This window comes from Dipodomys ordii, unplaced genomic scaffold (genome assembly GCF_000151885.1).
Source record: "Dipodomys ordii isolate 6190 unplaced genomic scaffold, Dord_2.0 Scaffold20, whole genome shotgun sequence".
Taxonomy (NCBI): Eukaryota; Metazoa; Chordata; class Mammalia; order Rodentia; family Heteromyidae; genus Dipodomys; species Dipodomys ordii.
Genome location: NW_012267236.1, coordinates 6,767,113 through 6,784,412, shown reverse-complemented (window position 1 = coordinate 6,784,412; position 17,300 = coordinate 6,767,113). Strand labels below are relative to the sequence as shown.

The 17,300-nt window shown below is 46.9% G+C and overlaps 1 protein-coding gene across 1 annotated transcript in view; it reads left to right on the top strand.

The window, feature by feature from the left end:
• The window catches only part of Plb1 (phospholipase B1), a 125,042-nt gene that overhangs the window by 95,331 nt on the left and 12,411 nt on the right, over positions 1-17,300 (top strand). Inside the window, exons 45-54 of the mRNA XM_013013528.1 lie at positions 1,576-1,641; positions 5,423-5,483; positions 5,973-6,031; positions 7,753-7,820; positions 8,167-8,210; positions 8,448-8,547; positions 12,853-12,904; positions 13,946-14,026; positions 16,176-16,241; positions 16,954-17,048. Of these exons, the coding sequence (XP_012868982.1) occupies positions 1,576-1,641; positions 5,423-5,483; positions 5,973-6,031; positions 7,753-7,820; positions 8,167-8,210; positions 8,448-8,547; positions 12,853-12,904; positions 13,946-14,026; positions 16,176-16,241; positions 16,954-17,048 (692 nt within the window). The remainder of the gene's footprint in view (positions 1-1,575; positions 1,642-5,422; positions 5,484-5,972; positions 6,032-7,752; positions 7,821-8,166; positions 8,211-8,447; positions 8,548-12,852; positions 12,905-13,945; positions 14,027-16,175; positions 16,242-16,953; positions 17,049-17,300) is intronic.

Sequence of the window (17,300 nt, the reverse complement as noted above, 5' to 3'; positions counted from 1 at the left end):
GGGATTGCAAAATGAGATGTCTACAAGGCTAGGGAGGATCATGATTATGTGCATGGAGTCAGATATGAGACCAGGGGAAGTATTGTTGCCAGTACTGACAAAAAGCACACCCCTTCTGAGACTATTTAGATCTGCCTCCTCTTCTTCTTCCTCCTCTTCTGTCTCCATCTCTTCCTCTTCCTGTTCCATTTCTTCCTTCTCCTCTTCTTTCTCCATCTTCTCCTCTTCTTTTTCCTCCTTATTTCCATCACCGTCATCTCTTCCTCTTCTTCCTTTTCTCTTCTGTCTTCTTTTCCATCTCCATCTCCTCTTCTTTCTCTTCCTCTTTATCTCCATCATCTCCATTTCCTCCTCCTCCTTCTCCTCATCTATCTTCTCCTCCTCCTTCTCCTGCTCTTTCTCCTTCTCCTCCTCCCCTTCCATCTATGAACCAAAATAGATAAACATCTTCTGGCTGAGTTTACAGATGGGTAGTCAGTTTTCAACACTTGGAACTGGTCTCTAAAAACTTATTTTCCAGCCTCAGGATTCCCTTTCTTATTTTATTTCTGAATTTTCCAAACATGGCCTTTCTGTTCCACACACATCGTCCGTGAGTGTCCCTAGTCCCAGGACCACTTGGATGCTTTTTCTCACTCCAGATCTTATCTGCTCTTGCTTCATTCATTTCTACATTTCCTCATCAGCTTGCTTTCCCCATTTCTCCTTTGTCCACTTCCTTCTTCCTTCTTTGATGAACTCATCACCTGTGACGTGGAGTCTTGACTAGGCCTGCGTGAAAACTGATTATGAAAGAGTAAATAGGAATGAGAACTATGTTTTACAATGAAGAAAAACTGTCTGACAATATAGGGAGCCAACCTACAGGGGACAATATGTGGTACAAAGGAGACAACTGTATATATATATATATATATATGTATATATATATAATTATCAACTGTATGTTGATAATTATAACACTTACTAGAAATCAAGGAGGGAAATGTTGAACTGTGAATCCTTTGCCAGATCAATTACAACAGAAAGAAAAGGGGTAAGTCTGCGGATCAGGAAGATGCTCAGTTGCTAGGGTGAGAGGAAAGAATGGAACCCAGACTGGAGCATGTGTGGAACTTGCTTGGAGCCTTTTATTGTACATTCCTCACTAAAGCTGTTATATAAAACCTTCCAGGGAATGAATGGAATTATGTTTGTACAGTAGTTCTTTCTATTTAAATGCAGAAGCATCATGTGAAATGAATCGAGAGGGCTGGAATTTTTCATTCTTTTTTTTTTCTTTCTTTCTTTTTTTTTTTTTTGGGTCCAGTCGTGGGGCCTGAACTCTGGGCCTGGGTGCTATCCCTCAGCTCTTCAGCCCAGGGCTAGTGCTCTACCGCTTGAGCCACAGCGCCACTTCCGGCTTTTTTTCTTTTTTCTTTTTTTGCTTATGTGGTGCTGAGGAATCGAACCCAGGGCCTCAGGCATGCAAGGCAAGCGCTCTACCACTGAGCCACCTTCCCAGCCTGGAATTTTTCATTCTTAAGCAACCTTCCATACCATCAGTCTCCCCATGTGTTTCCTTTTCTCTCTTAGGAGGAGCCCTTCCTGAGAACCCCCAAGAACAGTAACTACACGTACCCCACCAAGCCAGCTGCTGAGGTAATTCTCTCTGAACACAAGATTCTTCCACCTGCCAGGGACTCAGGGTGTGTCAGAAAGTTTCAGCGTGTTCGCTTAAGTGCAAGTATATCCTTCTTACACACTGGGAATTGGAATGCACCAAAAAGTCTCCCAAACCAGGAAGCACCAGGGCATGTTACAGGTTGTCTACCTGGCTTCAGAGCCAATCAGAGGTGCCAAAGGATCACTTCCCTTTGACCTTTGTTATCCTATGTTCTCTATTTGGTTTCTCATTAGGCAGCTCAGCCCATCAGAAGGGGCAAGAGGGAGTCAGTGCGTATGGAGTCCCATCAACTTCCTGAAGCTAAGTGGAAAGGAATTTCAGAGCAGGGTGGGACCCAACAGGAAGCTGACCCACATTCACACAGACCTCCAGGCCTTGTTTGATTCAAATCATTCCTTCCAGCTCTGAGCATTCAGAACCTGTGGTGTTAGGGACTGCTACTCCAGAAGTGGCCTGTAGTATCCTGTACCACACCAACCTTGGAGAACAGGCCCAGTCCTGACATAGCTGTTGGTCACAGGGACCCATCCACCAGTTTGTAAACACCAGTTTTACACTAGGGACTGGTATAAGATCCTGACTTAGGGGAATTAGAGCCCAATAGAGTTTCTACAATCATTTATTACTTACTGTGTGCCAGTATTTTAGGGAATTAGAGGAGTGGACCAGACAGATAGATCCCAGCTCTCCTGAGGTTTACAATCTGCTTGGTGAGGTCTTCAGTAAACAGCTAAAAATGATCATTTCCCCGTAATCCTACCTACTCAGGAGGCTGGGCTCTACCAATTGCCATTCAAAATCAGCCAAGCAGAAAAGTCTTTGAGAATCTTATCTCCAATGAACCACCCCCAAATCAGAAGTGAAGTTGTGTCTCAAGGGGGTAGAGTTGCCAGCCTTGAGGGATAAGAGCTTAGGGACAATGCCTAGACCTAGCTCTGTGTTCAAACCTCTGTACTGGCACACACACACACACACACACACACACACACACGTACACACACACACGTACACATGTACACATACAAGAGCATTGTAGGAGTGACAGTCACTCAGAGGAGGGTGATATGAGAAAGAGCTCTGGAAAATTCAGAGCATTGTACAGGCTAGACCTCTCTTAAAGACATAAAGAGATGCCAGCTACATGGAGAGCCCAGCAGAAGGACCAGAGAGGCTGAAGTCTCAGTAGAGGGGATAGGTAGATAGATGGGTGTCTTTGAGTAAGAAAAAGGTCAAAGTAGCTGGTGTGGGATGGGGTTTGTGGATGAAGTGGGGTGTATGGAGATGAGGACAGAGGCTTGCTCACCACCAGCTCATACCCAGCTGGAATTCCTAAGAAGTTTAGATTTCATGGGGAGAGAGGTGGGAAGCATTGGAGGTGATAGGAGAGCATAGCAAGATCTAGTTTACATCTTTAAGTAGTCCCCTGCTGTGTGGAGAATGGGGTGGAGTTCCATGAGTGGGGAAGGACCTTTTTAAGCCGACTGAGAGAGCCTAACCTATGTGGAATTGTTGAGCTGTAAGATGCTAAGCTCTAGGATATAAGTAATTCCAACCTCATAGCTGGGGCTATTCCCGTCCCAGTCTAGATTCTCTCCAGCCCATATTTGACTCAATGAAGTCTTGTCATGTTGGACCAGTGTCAAAGTTCTATTACAATTGTAATGCCACCTTCTCAATGAAGAATTTCTTCCATACTTATTTATCAGACGCCTAAATGGAGCAGGAACTATGCTAAGGTGCTGGGTATGTCGTACTGAGCAGAGGAAATGGGGCCTGCCTACCCTCTTGGCGTTCTATTCTCTGGTATCTTTGCTTCTTCATCTGGAAGAGTTAAAAACCCAGGCCTAGACCAGGTGCTGGTGTGCCCGCCTGTAACCCTACATACTCAGGAGATTGAGATCTGAAGATCATGTTTGAAGCTAGCCTGAACAGATACATGCATAAGATCCTTTTCTCTAGTTATCCAGCAAAAAGCTGGAAATGGAAGTGTGGCTCAAGTGGTCAAGTGCCAGCCCTGAGAGAAAAAGTCAGACAAGAGTGCAAGGCCCTGTGTTTAAGCCCCAATATTCTTCAAACCCCACAGGCCTAGAAGGGGTGTGTGTGTGTGTGTGTGTGTGTGTGTGTGTGTGTGTGTGTGTGTGTGTGTGTGTGTATTGTTTGTTTGTTTGTAGCTTACTGCCTAAGTAGCCACAGATAATCAACAGCTACACTCTTGGGCATTTGTTAGAAATGCAGAGTCCCAAGTATTATCGTTGACCCACAGAATCAGACTCTGCAATGAACAGACCCCAGGGGAGTGAGAAGCCCTGGTCTGGGAGGGTCCTTCCCTTGTGACAAGAGACCATGACAGAGTTCTGATCTGCATCTGTGAATCTACACACAATGTGCCTTGCTCTGGCTCTCCAATTTACTAGAGCTATTGCTATGTACTGATGGCTGTATGACTTTTTTATTTTAAAAATAATTTGCATTTCCCTCCAAGTATTTATCATCTGTACCCAGGCCTGTTTTGTTTTGTTTTTGTCAGTCATGGGGCTTGAACTCTGGGCCTGGGCTCTGTCCCTGAACTCTTCAGCTCAGGTTAGCACTCTACCACTTCTGGTTTTCTGGTGGCTAATTGGAGATAAGAGTCTCACAACTTTCCTGTCTAGGCTGTCTTCGAACAATTCTCAGATCTCAGCCTCCTGAGTAGCTAGAATTACAAGCATGGGCCACTGGCACTCAGCTTCCAGGCCTGTTCCTGACTTCAGGGAAACTTCCCAAACAGAAGAAGAAATCCATCAGGATGATGAATTGAGCAATCCTTTGGAATGAACTGAATTCCATTGGATTAAGCAAATAGTATTTAAAGGAAGTTTCATTTTCACTCTTTCATAATAGGAGATTTTAACACGGCTGGGCTTTATCACCATCTGGCTGAACAGATGAGAACTTTAAAAGCCTCTGGCAGCCACACTTCCAGACAATCAGTCACCATGCCAGTGGAGCCTGCAGATATTTGGGACTCTAGGAAGAGTCATTTCTCCACCATCTTTCTGCTGCTAGTCACTTTTCTGCCTCTGCTTCTTACCCTACCTGGTCCCCCCAAACCTGGAAAATATACCTTATATTACAGAAACAAGGAGAGTTGGCCAAAACTCTCCGGGGCTGCAAGTTCTTAAGGCTACAGGTATGCTTCAGATACCTGGAGAGGATTGGGAGCTCTTACATTAAATATGCAAAAAGATATATAGGTATACCAAAAAAAAAAAGATGAAACTAAGAGCTTTTCAGTTGTAGGACTTAGGTATTTTCCTAAAAATATTTTAACTAATGACTATTTAGACCCTCACCTTGTAATTAGTATCATGTGGCTTAATGTTAGAAACACTGAAGAGGGTTAATGCCTACAATAACTCATCTTAGGTGTCCAAATGTTGAACATTCATGGTTGTCTCTCTGATTCTGGGGCAGCTGCTGTATTCATTCAAGAGCACAGACAAGCTGGGGTGGGAGATGCTGTAGGGGAATGTGTGTGTGTGTGTGTGTGTGTGTGTGTGTGTGTGTGTGTGTGTGTGTGTGTGTGTGTGAAGGCAGATGTCTATTTCCCCCCTCTTAATTTCCCTCTTAGCCCATCTACGCCTAACAGCCCTTACCCTCCCAGGCTCTCTACACTGATGTAGTTCTAGCCTCCTCCAACACTTCTTTATCTGGTTCTCCTTGGGCTGCCCCTTCCTGAACAGTGTTTGCTCTATGTCTTTCCTCCCACTGATTTAGAACTGGGGCAGCGACTTCTTGTGCACAGAGTGGACCCCTTCCCCAGGTGTTCCCACCACAGGTGAGTGCAAATTCCTCCCCTCTTGAACACAGCATCAGGTTGGGTGGGACACTCCACAGATGTGCCCTCGTAGCTTTGTGCCAGCCATGCTGATCCCAAGGCAGGCCTGGAGGCTGGGAGAGACCCAAGAAGCTCGTCCACAGCCACTGCTGGGGTTCGTATGGAGGCACACAAGCCTCTTCCGCCAGTCACACTTCTTGTCTCCTTCAAGTCCCAAATGGCCCAGTGTGTCAGGTACCCAGCTGCCCATACTGTGTGATCTTGAGGCTGGAACTTTCCTGGCTGGAATCTCTTCAGGATAGAGAGTAGCCACCAAGTCCTTTGCCTTCAGTGCCTCAGTTGCTCTGAATGAATGGAAGAGGCAACACTGCTAAAGCCTTAGGCTGGGAATGAGTGTCACAGGGATCTGAGGGGCTACAGCCATGTCACAAGCCTGGGTGAAGTTTGTGCTTTAAAAGCCACAACCTCTCTTCTAACTTGCCTCTCTAGTCCACAAGCTCCGACCTGCAGACATCAAGGTGGTGGCGGCCCTGGGTGACTCGCTGACTGTGAGTGCTAAGCTGTGGGCCCAGGCGGGAGGTGAGCTAGTCAATTCTTCTCGGCACTGAGTCCCCGTGCTAAGGGCTGGCCATACTGCCTGCATAAGGCAGCACAGCACACTTCCCAGCTCCACTCTCTCACTCACCTCTTTCACAAGCAATCCTGCTTTTATCAGAGAACTCATCTCCATCAAGCCAGACCCAAAGTGCAGCTGCCCCATGTCCCCTGCCCCCACGTAACATCGTGTTCCTTAGCGACAAAGGGAACAGCACAATCTGGCTACATGAAGCGCATGAACCAACTGCTTAGCTATTACTGTGAGCACCATGCTCAGTCAGTAGTTCTGAGAGAAACGAAGGATGAGACACTGTCCAAGCCCCCTAGCCAGGACAAGAAACCTACGCAGAAGGAGCTATATGATCATATAGATGATGTGTGGGATCTTCTAAATGCAGCATACACTTGCATGGACACAGAAGCATACCACAGTCACACATACATTTTCACAATGGCATGAGTAGGAGGAATCTGTGGAAGGGTGCCTACCAGGCAGACAACCATAACTTCACCTGGGCGGAGTGTGCACGTGAGTGTAGGATGAGGAAGGAGTGTGGAATCTAGCAAGAAGAGCAAGTGTCCTAAGGTGAGAGTAGATTTTTTTTTAAATCATAAGCCAGGCATTATGGCATGTGCCTGTAAACTCAGCTACTTAGGAGGCAGAGATCAGGAGGATTGTAGTTCAAGGCTAGCCTGAGCAAAAGTGATACCTCATCTTAACAAGTGGTATGTATTCGTAATCCTAGCCATTCAAGAGGTTGTAGATAGGTGGATCACAATCTGAGGTCAGTCTCAGCTTCCCCTGCCCGCCCCCAAAAGTGAGACTCTACCTGAAAAGTAGGGTATTAAAAGCTGCAGACATGGCTTCAGTGGTTGAGTACCTACTTTGAGGACCTGATTTCAAACATCAGTACATCAGTTCAAACATCAGTTATGGTGAACGTGTATTGTTTTGGTCATTTCCAAAAGTAATATCTTGTGTTATTTATTTTTTAAGACCAGGCATGTAGTGAATGCTTCGCAGAAGATGTAGGAAGTGATGATTACTGGAGAGAATGAATTAGAGGTTGCCAGGCCAAGAAGGAGGGGGTTCACACTCCAGGAATAGGCCATAGCAGCCCAAAGCCTTCATAAATTGGAAATAGCAACAGAGCAATATATGCATATCTGAAGGTTTGTGGGGACAGAAGAGAAGAAAGCAAGCCAGGGGGAGAAAAGACATTAGATTACGCTATCCTCATTGACCATAGGGTTTAACTTTGACCCTGAAGGGAAGGGTTGGGGCAATACGTGGGGGGGGAGGGAAGAGAGAGAGAGAGTTGTGCTCAGAAAGCAATGATATCCTTACTGCCAGAAAGAGAACAGAGACTAGAGTGTTGTCTGAAGCAGGGAGATGGAAGGCTCCACTAGGCATATAGCAACAAAAAAGAACAAAAGAAAGGCTAGGGAGGTTGGGTAGGAAGAATCAGCAGGACTTGGTTCCTGGTTGTTGAGAGAGATCTGGGAGAAGATTGACAACTCACAACTTAAGATGGCCCAGAGAAGAAAGGGTACCATTTTCAAGGAAAAACAAATCTGAATCCTAGATGGTACACCAGAGCCAGAGGGGCCTTTCCTAGTGTTTTCCACTCACACCCAGCAGTGGCTAGGAACTTTCTCTTCGTTTTCACAGGCCGCGGTGGGAGCTCGACCAGGCAATTCCAGCCACCTACTCACATCCTGGAGGGGACTTTCGTGGAGGTGAGGTGTTTGGGGCTTGCTCTCTTTTGACCACACTGCCCTAAAGCGACTAGAGGACCCAGAAGTGGTGCTTTGGCTCAAGTACAGCACTTGCCTTGAGCAAAGAAGCTGAGAGATGACAGTGCCCAGGCCCAGAGTCCAAGCCCTGGGACTCAGGGGCGGGGGGGAACACTCGAGGAATGTGTATCCCCTCTCAACCTTCCAGGCTTGGGTTCAGGTTCTCATGGCTAAGCCCTAACCCCCAAGAAGCCTCCATGATACTCACATTGACTCTGAGGATGACAAGAATGGTCCAGGAGCAGAAGGCACATACAGTGACTTTAATGGTGATGCTTTCTCTTCCCAGCATCGGAGGAGATGGGGCACTGGAGACTCACACCACGCTGCCCAGTAAGTAGCCAGAACTGAGAAGCATGGCTATTGAGGCTACCATAGCCCTTTGCTGAGGCTGGGGCCCTGGGCCTGGAGGAGGGGAAGAGGAGGATCTTTACAGGGGCATCAGCCAACCCCAGAAAGAGCTGGACCCTCCTGCCCCACACCTGTGCCCCAAGATGGCCCATCCATCTGCATTCCCCGGGGGCTCCAGTCTCCTCTCACCTGTGCTCTCTGCCTCTCCCCTCTCAAAAGACATCCTAAAGAAGTTCAACCCTTCCATCCTTGGATTCTCCACTGGTGTCTGGGCAGAGACAGCAGGATTAAACGTGGCAGTGGAAGGGGCTAGAGCTCGGTAAGTAGATATGGGTGGGAGAGGGGGGAGATCAAGGAGGGGAACAGGAGAAAGGAAGGAAGAAGAACCTGCTTCCAGCTGGGGCTGTAATCACTCTGCACGAGCCCTCTGCACACTAGGCTCACCCCACGCAGTCCACAAGGATTATCTCACAGAATTCTGCCACTGTGAATGCACCTGAGGCTTAGAAAGTTTCCTCAACAGCCCAGGTCACCCAGTAAGTGATCTGAGGAGCCAGTCAGTCACATGGTGCCTGAACACAGCTCTAACCTCTGAGCCCAGCAGGAAGATTACATGGCCTTAGCTCCAGCAGGCACTACCCCGGCTCCACCCCCTGACCAACACACCCTCACGCATGCGCCATGAGATGTGCAGTGCCTGCCCTCTGTGGTTGTCTGTCTTCCTCTCTTCTTTACCTCACCTGAGCACTTTCAGGGTTTTGTATTTTGACACTGGGGAGTTAGACATCAGCCCCTCACCTCCAGATGGCATGGTGGTCATTTGTTTTCGCTGAGATCTCTGTGGCTGACAACAACCCCGATTATTAAAGCTGCCATGCCTTACCGTGTTCACTGATTTTCAGCTTGAGCGCAGCAAAGAGGATTACTGTGATCTCATCACCAGGGCAACCACACCGGTGGCGGTGGCAGCAGCATGACTCATTCTGCTTTCAGGGAATGTTCCTTTCAGAAGCAGCAACCTGGGCCCCAAGCATTGCTTGAGTCTGAGCTGAGAGCACTCTCAGTTCCTCAACATCACAAGCAGGAAGGACTTGTTTTTCTGCAATTGAGCTTTGTGGGGCCATTATGCCAACGTTAAATTACTACTATTATGATGACTATCATCATCGTGATTATTCAGTGCAGGCATTATTAGCCAGGAGTTGGTTCCTCAGTCCTTTGGTACCTGAGCCCCTTCCTCCTTTCCCTTCCTTACCGCCTTCCCTGTTCTACTGCTGCTCAATATCTTGGCCAGATCAGGGTCAGTGGCAGGGGAGGTAGCTTGACACCTGCTAGACATCTCTCATGTCCAGTGAAGGGGAAACGAGAGTCAGCTGGTGACTTAAGTTGGAGAATTCCTATCACTTTCCTTTATCTCCACTCTGCCATTTACGAGCCTAGATAAGGCCATACATAGCACAGCACTGAAGATGGTGAGGTTTGGGGTCAGGTCATCTCTGTCCAAATCCTAGTTCTGAGACTTGTTAGCTATTTGACTTGAGTGAGTTGCTTAGTGTCTCTGAGTCTTAGTTTCTTCATTCGTAAATGGGAATGGCAATAATACCTACCTCAAGAATTAAATTAGATAAAATAACTCTTGGAAATGATTTGCTACAATATGTAGTATACAAGCACACACACATACACACACACACACACACACACACATTTGCCACTACCAGGACATTTAGTTTCAACATTTTATTGGGCATCTAACTTCCTTTATATTATTTAATAAACAAGAATTTATTCAGTACTTGCAAAGGACTGAGCCAGATGATATTATTCAGAGATACAAAAGAATAAAAAGTGAACTCCCTTCTAATACAGAGTCTACTTCCGGAGACTAGACTAACACGGAGTAACTTTAGGAGAAGAGTATTGCTTCTAGCAACTCTGTAGACTGTAATGGTTTGATACTTAGCAGTGGAATACAATTAGACAGATGAGTATGAAGTCCTCCTGAGAAGGAACATGACTTTCAGGCCCAGGACCTACAGGAATAACTGGAAATCAGTAAGGACCCTCAAAAATCATTTATTCAGTCCGCCCCTTTATAAGATGAAGAATTACCGCAGCAGGATTCAGCACCCTGTACAAGCTCATGGAGCAAGTAGTGGCAGAGCTGAGAGGAAGAGCCCAGACCCTACAGTGGGAAGGAAATGGAGGAGCATTAGGGCTGGAGGCATGGCTCAGTTGGTAAAGTGCTAGTCAGTGAGTGAAAGTGGCAGGTACTAAGTTCAAGTCCCAGTCTGGGACCTAAAAAATATATCTTTATTGAAGTATACTTGATTTATGAAAACTATGCATATCAAACTATGCCATCTGAGCCATTCACTGGCAGCTTATGCCTATAATCCAAGCTACCTAGGAGGCTGAGATCCGAGGATCACAGTTTGAAGCCAGTCTCAGCAGAAAAGTTTGTGAGACTCTCATCTCCAATAAACCAGCAAAAATCTGGAAGTGGAGGTGTGGCTCAAGTGGTAGAGTGCCAGCCTTGCGTGATAAAACTAAGGAAGAGCACCCTGGCCTTGAGTTCAAGTCCCATACTGACATGTGCACATGCTCTCACACACAATGTGTGATAAGTACAGGTAATGTGGTAGGTACTAGCATATGAATCTATCTGAGGTGCTATCACCCCAAACAAAGCAGTAAGCATGTCCATCACCAATCATCCTTGTTCCTCCTTGTGCCCTTTGCTGTCTCTACCTCTTTACTAGGTCCTACACAACCACTAACTTGCTCCCTGACACTATAGATTTGTTTGAATTTTCTACATTTCCATATAGAATCAGAGAGTATATACTGGTTTGGGGGGTCTGGCTTATTTCACCTAGCAAAATTATTTTGAGGATTGTTGTTGGGTATAGAAACACTTCATTCTTTTTCATTTTTGCTGACTAGTAATCCACTAGCACACATAGCATACATGTATACATCCAGAATGCCAGATGACTTTGTTTCATTTATGGCAGACATGTGGGAGATGAAGAAGCACTAACCCTGACCATGTGGTCTCCCCTCATGGAGGAAGGAGAAAGAGAGCCAGAAGATTGGGGCAAGTGCCAAAATCCAAGTAACTCAGAGAAGAATAAGATTAAAGGAACAGAGAACAAGGCTCAGAAGTAAAGGTTAAAGGAGTCATTAAGCCTGAAAGGAGAAAGCTGAGGGATAATTTAGGACTATGGCTTTTTTTTCAAATATACAAAAGGTTACTTTAAAAACAGGCAACTGAGCGAGTGAGAACCAAACAGACTCAGTTTTGCAATGAACATACCTGAAGAAAGAGGGAACAATTCTATGTGGGGAGGTGGAGGGGCTCCCAACCCCAGAGGCCAACGAGACCCCAGCCCAGCCAAAGGAGGTAAGGACACAGATCACAAGGTAGTGAGGGCTGGATAAATGTGTCCCTCAGGTCCATGGCAGCTCTGTCATTAGGAAGATGCAGAGATTTCTAGAAAGGAAACAGTTCATCCATTCGTTCTGTATAATTACGCTTCCTGAAATTCTGGTTCTGTTTATCCACATTGCTTAATCCCTTTTTTCTTTTTCTTTCTTTCTTTTTTTTTTTTTTGAGTCCAGTCGTGGGGCCTGAACTCTGGGCCTGAGCGCTGTCCCTCAGCTATTCAGCTCAAGGCTAGTGCTCTACCACTTGAGCCACAGTGCCACTTCTGGCTTTTTTCTTTTTTGCTTATGTGGTGCTGAGGAATCGAACCCAGGGCCTCAAGCATGCAAGGCATGCGCTCTACCACTGAGCCACCTTCCCAGCCCTGAGTACATTTCTTATCAAGCATTGTTGCCTCCTCCTTTGTTTTTTCCCTACCATTCCTTCTCTCCCACCTCCACAACTCTACTCCCCCATCCCCAGCCTAAATTGTAAAGTTCATTTTTCAACATAGTGTCTTGTACATCTCATTGTTACAATGGGTCCACCTGTATCCCTATTTAAACATTTTGTTTTTTCCCTTCCCCTCCCCAAATTATACCAACATCAAATACAGTGAAAACAGGGGTTATACCGTAGGGGAGGAACATACAAAGAAACAAAAAAAATCACATGGTACTTTATAAATACATTAGAAACAATAGCAAGAAAGAAAAAAACCACTTGTGTCCCTATCTTGTGGTTCATTTTGCCTAACTTCATCTTATCTGGTCATATGTACGTAGCTTTTGACTTTTTCTACTTGTTATTGCAAATAAGGGAAACCATGGGACCTATGTTTCTTTGGGCCTGGCTTACTTCACTTAATATAATTTCTTCCAAGTCTTTCCATTCCTAACCAATGGGGTGATGTCATTCTTTCTAATGGAGCATAGATTTCCATTGTGTATATATATATATATATATATATATATACACCACATTTTCTTGATCCATTCATCTACTAAGGGGCATTTGGGTTGGTTCCATATCTTAGCTATGATAAATCATGCTGCAATAAACATAGTTGTGCTGCTAGCTTTAGTATGGTCTTGTTTGTGATCATTTGGGTAGATGCCCAAAAATGGGATTGCTGTTAACCCTTTTTTTCTAAGCAACTCAACAACCTAGATGTCTCCTTCTCTTCTCCCTACCCAGGGATATGCCAGACCAGGCCCGGGACCTGGTGGAGCGAATGAAACAAAGCCCAGTGAGTCCAGGCCTGAGGAGCCGGTAGGGGGTGGGGGGCAGGGAATGCTGCAAGGGGCCAGACCACCTTGGCTGTGAGGGTGAGAGCCTGGGGTTGCTCTGCTCTGCAGCCACTCCTTTCAGCTCACCTAAGTCAAGGGGCTTCCCAGGGACTCTGCCTGGCTACCAGAGGTCAAGGAGGGGCGGGGGGCAGAGAGCTGGTAAATGTGGCCTTGGCCTCTGGCAGCTTCCCCCTTCACCAAGGAGTTGCCTTCCCAGAGCTCAGTTATATAAATGCCAGATGCTAAAAATAGGCTTCTCATTCTAGTCCTTTCTCCTTCCCAATCACCCTGCCCTTCAGAAACTTTTCCCTTGCACCTTTTTTGCTTTTCCTTTTTTTTTTAAAGGCTCTGTGTTTATGCCTTGGACTGGAACTCCTGGCAGGATTCCTATTATGGTGGTGGCTGAGCTGAAATCTGCGGCTTCAGGGCCTCCCCAGGCCCCACCCCACCTCTCCATCCCTGCTGGGCTCTGGCTCCAGTTTTCCCTTCCTACACAGACCTTAAGAATCCATCCAAGAGGCAGCTTCAGCTTCAAACTGTGTCTTCTGCCAAAGGCTCCTTCAAAAGGCCATAGATCACATTTTGGGATGGGGGGGGGGAGCAGGACAGGTTAATCCACACATGCTCCATAGTACCATTATACTTCATGATGGGAGACTTCTGTCGTGGCTTAAGGGATAGAGCACCAGCCTTGAGTGAAAAAGCCAATTGAAAGCACAAGGCCCTGAGTTCAAACCCCAATACTGGTACAAAAACAAGGTGAGGGAGGGGACTTCAAAGAACGTAGCCCTTCTCCCTTGTAACCACAGCCCCCACCCTAACACATCCACAGTTCTTCTTGTGGAGCGCTCCCCTGTTCCTGACAGAGGGGGGGAGGGGGGCAGGCACCGTGTGCTTTCTCTGTGGTGGTTCAGAGAGGTTGACAGACACCCAGCATGGAGGACGGGTACCACTGGTACATGCCCCTCTCTGAGGCCTAAACTCAGGATCTGTCCCCTTAGGAAATCGACCTGGAGAAAGACTGGAAGCTTGTCACACTCTTTATTGGGGGCAGTGACTTGTGTCATTTCTGTGAGAATCCGGTAAGCTCCCAACCAGTCCCACTGGGGACTTAAAATGAAGTCACTCACATCTATCCTCCTCCTGGGCCTCCTCGGGGAGTGGGGGGGGAGGTCATACTCGCCTGAGTAACCAGGCACCTGAATCTGCCTGTGCAGCCTCTAGCACACAGAGCAGATGAGGCCTAGATGTTCACCCTGCCCAAGTGACCCCTGGGGGAAAAAAATCTATAGACAGGCCCATTCTTTGGGCACCAAAGGGGCAGTCTTTCCAAAGTACACCCGAACCAGTACCTGGTATCTACAGGGAATCAGTGATTACCTCCATGCCTGCCTACAGGGAAGCAACATTACTGTAAATAGGATTGGACAAAAATCTTTATAGTGTGGCTTGCCTCCAATCAGGGCCACCATGAGTTAACCAACCTCAGCCAGCTGGCCTGAAAACTCAACCTCCCCCTTCCTAATGTTTCTGTGGGGAAACAGGTCCAGACGTACAAACTTCTAAAAGCTGTAACTTCTAGAATACATCTCGTTCTAAGTTGGGGACATCATGTATTTTATTTGGCCAGGAAGAGGCAGCTGCCTTGACTCTGAAGTAGTGGTAAGAACACTTGACGGTCATAGGCTGGGGGAAAGGGAGGGGGAGCGGGGTGGAGGCGCTTGTGGCTTTTTGTGGCTTGTGCAGAGCTTGATGAGGTTACTTCCCCTACCCAGGGGTCAACTCTCCCAGGCCCCTTCCCTGGGTCTGCACAGATGTGGATACAGACAGCAGAGACAGAAACGATCCAAAGGGATCACTATTTCTGGGTTCCAGACTATAGGAGCCAGAGCGTCTGTCACCCAGCATACCTGCCCTCGTGCTCCTGAGAGTGTGCATGTGTGGGAAAAGCTTGGAAGCTTCCACTAAGTCACTCAAGCCAAGTTTGAGCAAGGGAAGAGGGACAGACTCTTTTTTTGGGAGACGCATTTTTTATTAAGTAGTTGTACAAAGGGGTTACAATTCCATAGTTAGGTTATGACTACAATGCCTCTTGGTCAAATGTCATACCTTCCTTCACTGGCGGGGAGGGAGGGACAGACACTTAGAGACAGGAGTCCCTTGGCTCCTGCCCTAACTCTTGAGCAGAATTGTCTTTTCCTTTTCCTCCCTTCACCTCAACTGTCAACCCCACTTCTTGTAGCCATGGGAAGATGCTCTTCCATGACCAGGGATTTTGTGCTTAGTAGTGACCAAGGAGTCCACTAAGTCATAGCTCTTTGTCTCAAGGAAACAATACCAGGGTGCCTGCGCTCTGGCTTCCTGCTGCCATTCCCCATGTACCTCCCTTCCTGCTGACAGGCATTCTTCCATGTTTGACATGAGTGCTTGAGGGATTCCCCCACCCTCTGGTATCAATCTTCTGACATTTTCTAGGGACCCCAGATCCAAAATGCATAAAGTAGAAGTATGGCTCAAGTGGTAGAGTACCAGCCTTGAACAGCAACAACAATAACAAAAGCCAAGCAGGAGTGTGAGGCCCTGCGTTCAACCTCAATACCAGCATGAAAGAAAGAAAGGGGGGAGAAGAGAAAGAAAATTAAATAGAAATAGAAGAGAATAATAAAGTTGATGACAAAGTAGAAACCAAAATGTGACTTTCCTGAGGCATAAAGCAAAGTGCTCAGAGTTAGCCAGTGGGCATTTACTGAGCACCTGTTATATGCCTCATACTCATCACCTAGGGACCTAGGAGGCACCTCTACATTAGCCTTTCATCAAGGAGAAAGGTTGTGTTCTTAGCAGGATGCAGGAGAACAAAGAGTTCCAGGAAATTGGACCAGCATGTGCCAACACCCGGTGGAAAGATAGACTACACTCCTCAGAAGCCTATGTGTGGCTGGAGAAGGCCTGAATCAGGTGATAGAAAAAGATGGAGAAGGGCCTGGCCCAGTAGTGGCAGACTCTGCAATTGACTTTAAGATCATGTAGAACAGGGAACCAATGGGAATTATTCCTGGTGTCAAAAGGAGACTTCTTACAAGAGACTCTGAGTCAACAAATAACAAAGACTGGCGAGAACCACCAAAACCCATCAGTACACCCTCTGCCGTCAGCCAGGCAACACACTCCTGGGTGATTGTCTTCTCCCAGAATGCAATGCATGAGCTAAAGCGGGCTCTCTTTTCACAGGAGGACCACTCAGCTGAGGAGTATTTCCTGCACATCCAGCAGGCCCTGGACATCCTCTACAAGGAGGTGAGAACACATCGTGGCCCATTCCTGGCTGCCAGTAACCGTCACTGTGGGTGGGATCTTTGTCCTGGGCACATCTAGACAAGTGGGTCAAATGAGATGCATACTGTGTGGAGACTCCCAGGAGTGGCCACCTGGGCAGAATTGGAGGATAGTAGCTCCCAGCAGAAGAAATTTTGAACTCACTGGCTCAGAGGCTGGATTGTGTAACAGCAAAGTGCTTGCTCTGGAGCCAACTAGCCTAAGTTTGCAACCAGACTCTGTGACTTAGTATCAGTGAGACTTTTCTGTGTCTCAACTTCTCAATCAGTAAGGCGTGGCAGTAAAGAATATTTGGGCACTAAGCGTAATGGTGCATGCCTATAATCCCAGCTACATGGGAAACAGAAATAGGGGGACCATAATCAAACGCATGAGGTCCTAGCTGAAACATAAGACTAAAGCAAAAAAGGGTTGGGGGCGAGCAGGCTCAAGTGGTAGAGTACTTGACTAATATATACAAGTGTAGGACCCTGAGTTCAAACTACAACACTTAAAAAAGAAAAGATTTGGTGAGATCATCCAAGTAGTCATACCCAGCCTCTGGGCCTATTCTCTCTTTGCTAAAATTGAGGATGGGAAGTTGGATAGAGGCTAATCCTCCAGCCTCTAGTAGCCAGTGTCCTCTCCCTAAAACTGCCTGGACTCACAAAGCCCATCTCTCTGCTTCCCTCAGCTTCCCAGGGCTTTTGTCAATGTGGTGGAGGTCATGGACCTGGCTGGCCTGCACCAGAGCCACGGCGGGAAATGTGCCATGCCACTGACGGCTCAGTAAGTGTACCAATGATCAACCCAGATCAAGGACAGGTGGGGAGGGCAGGGCTGGAAGACCCTATAGGAGGAAAGCCAGGCTCAAGGGCAAGCCAAGGACTTGGAAAATAATTTAGAAAGGCCTTTGTATGACTGAATGCTTCTATGCACAAGCCCCTTCATTTCTCTGGACTCAAGTTTGCTTTTCTGTAAAGAATGACCACACCAAAGGACACTTAAGGCTCCCTGGCATTTCTGATCCCAAAGGCCAGC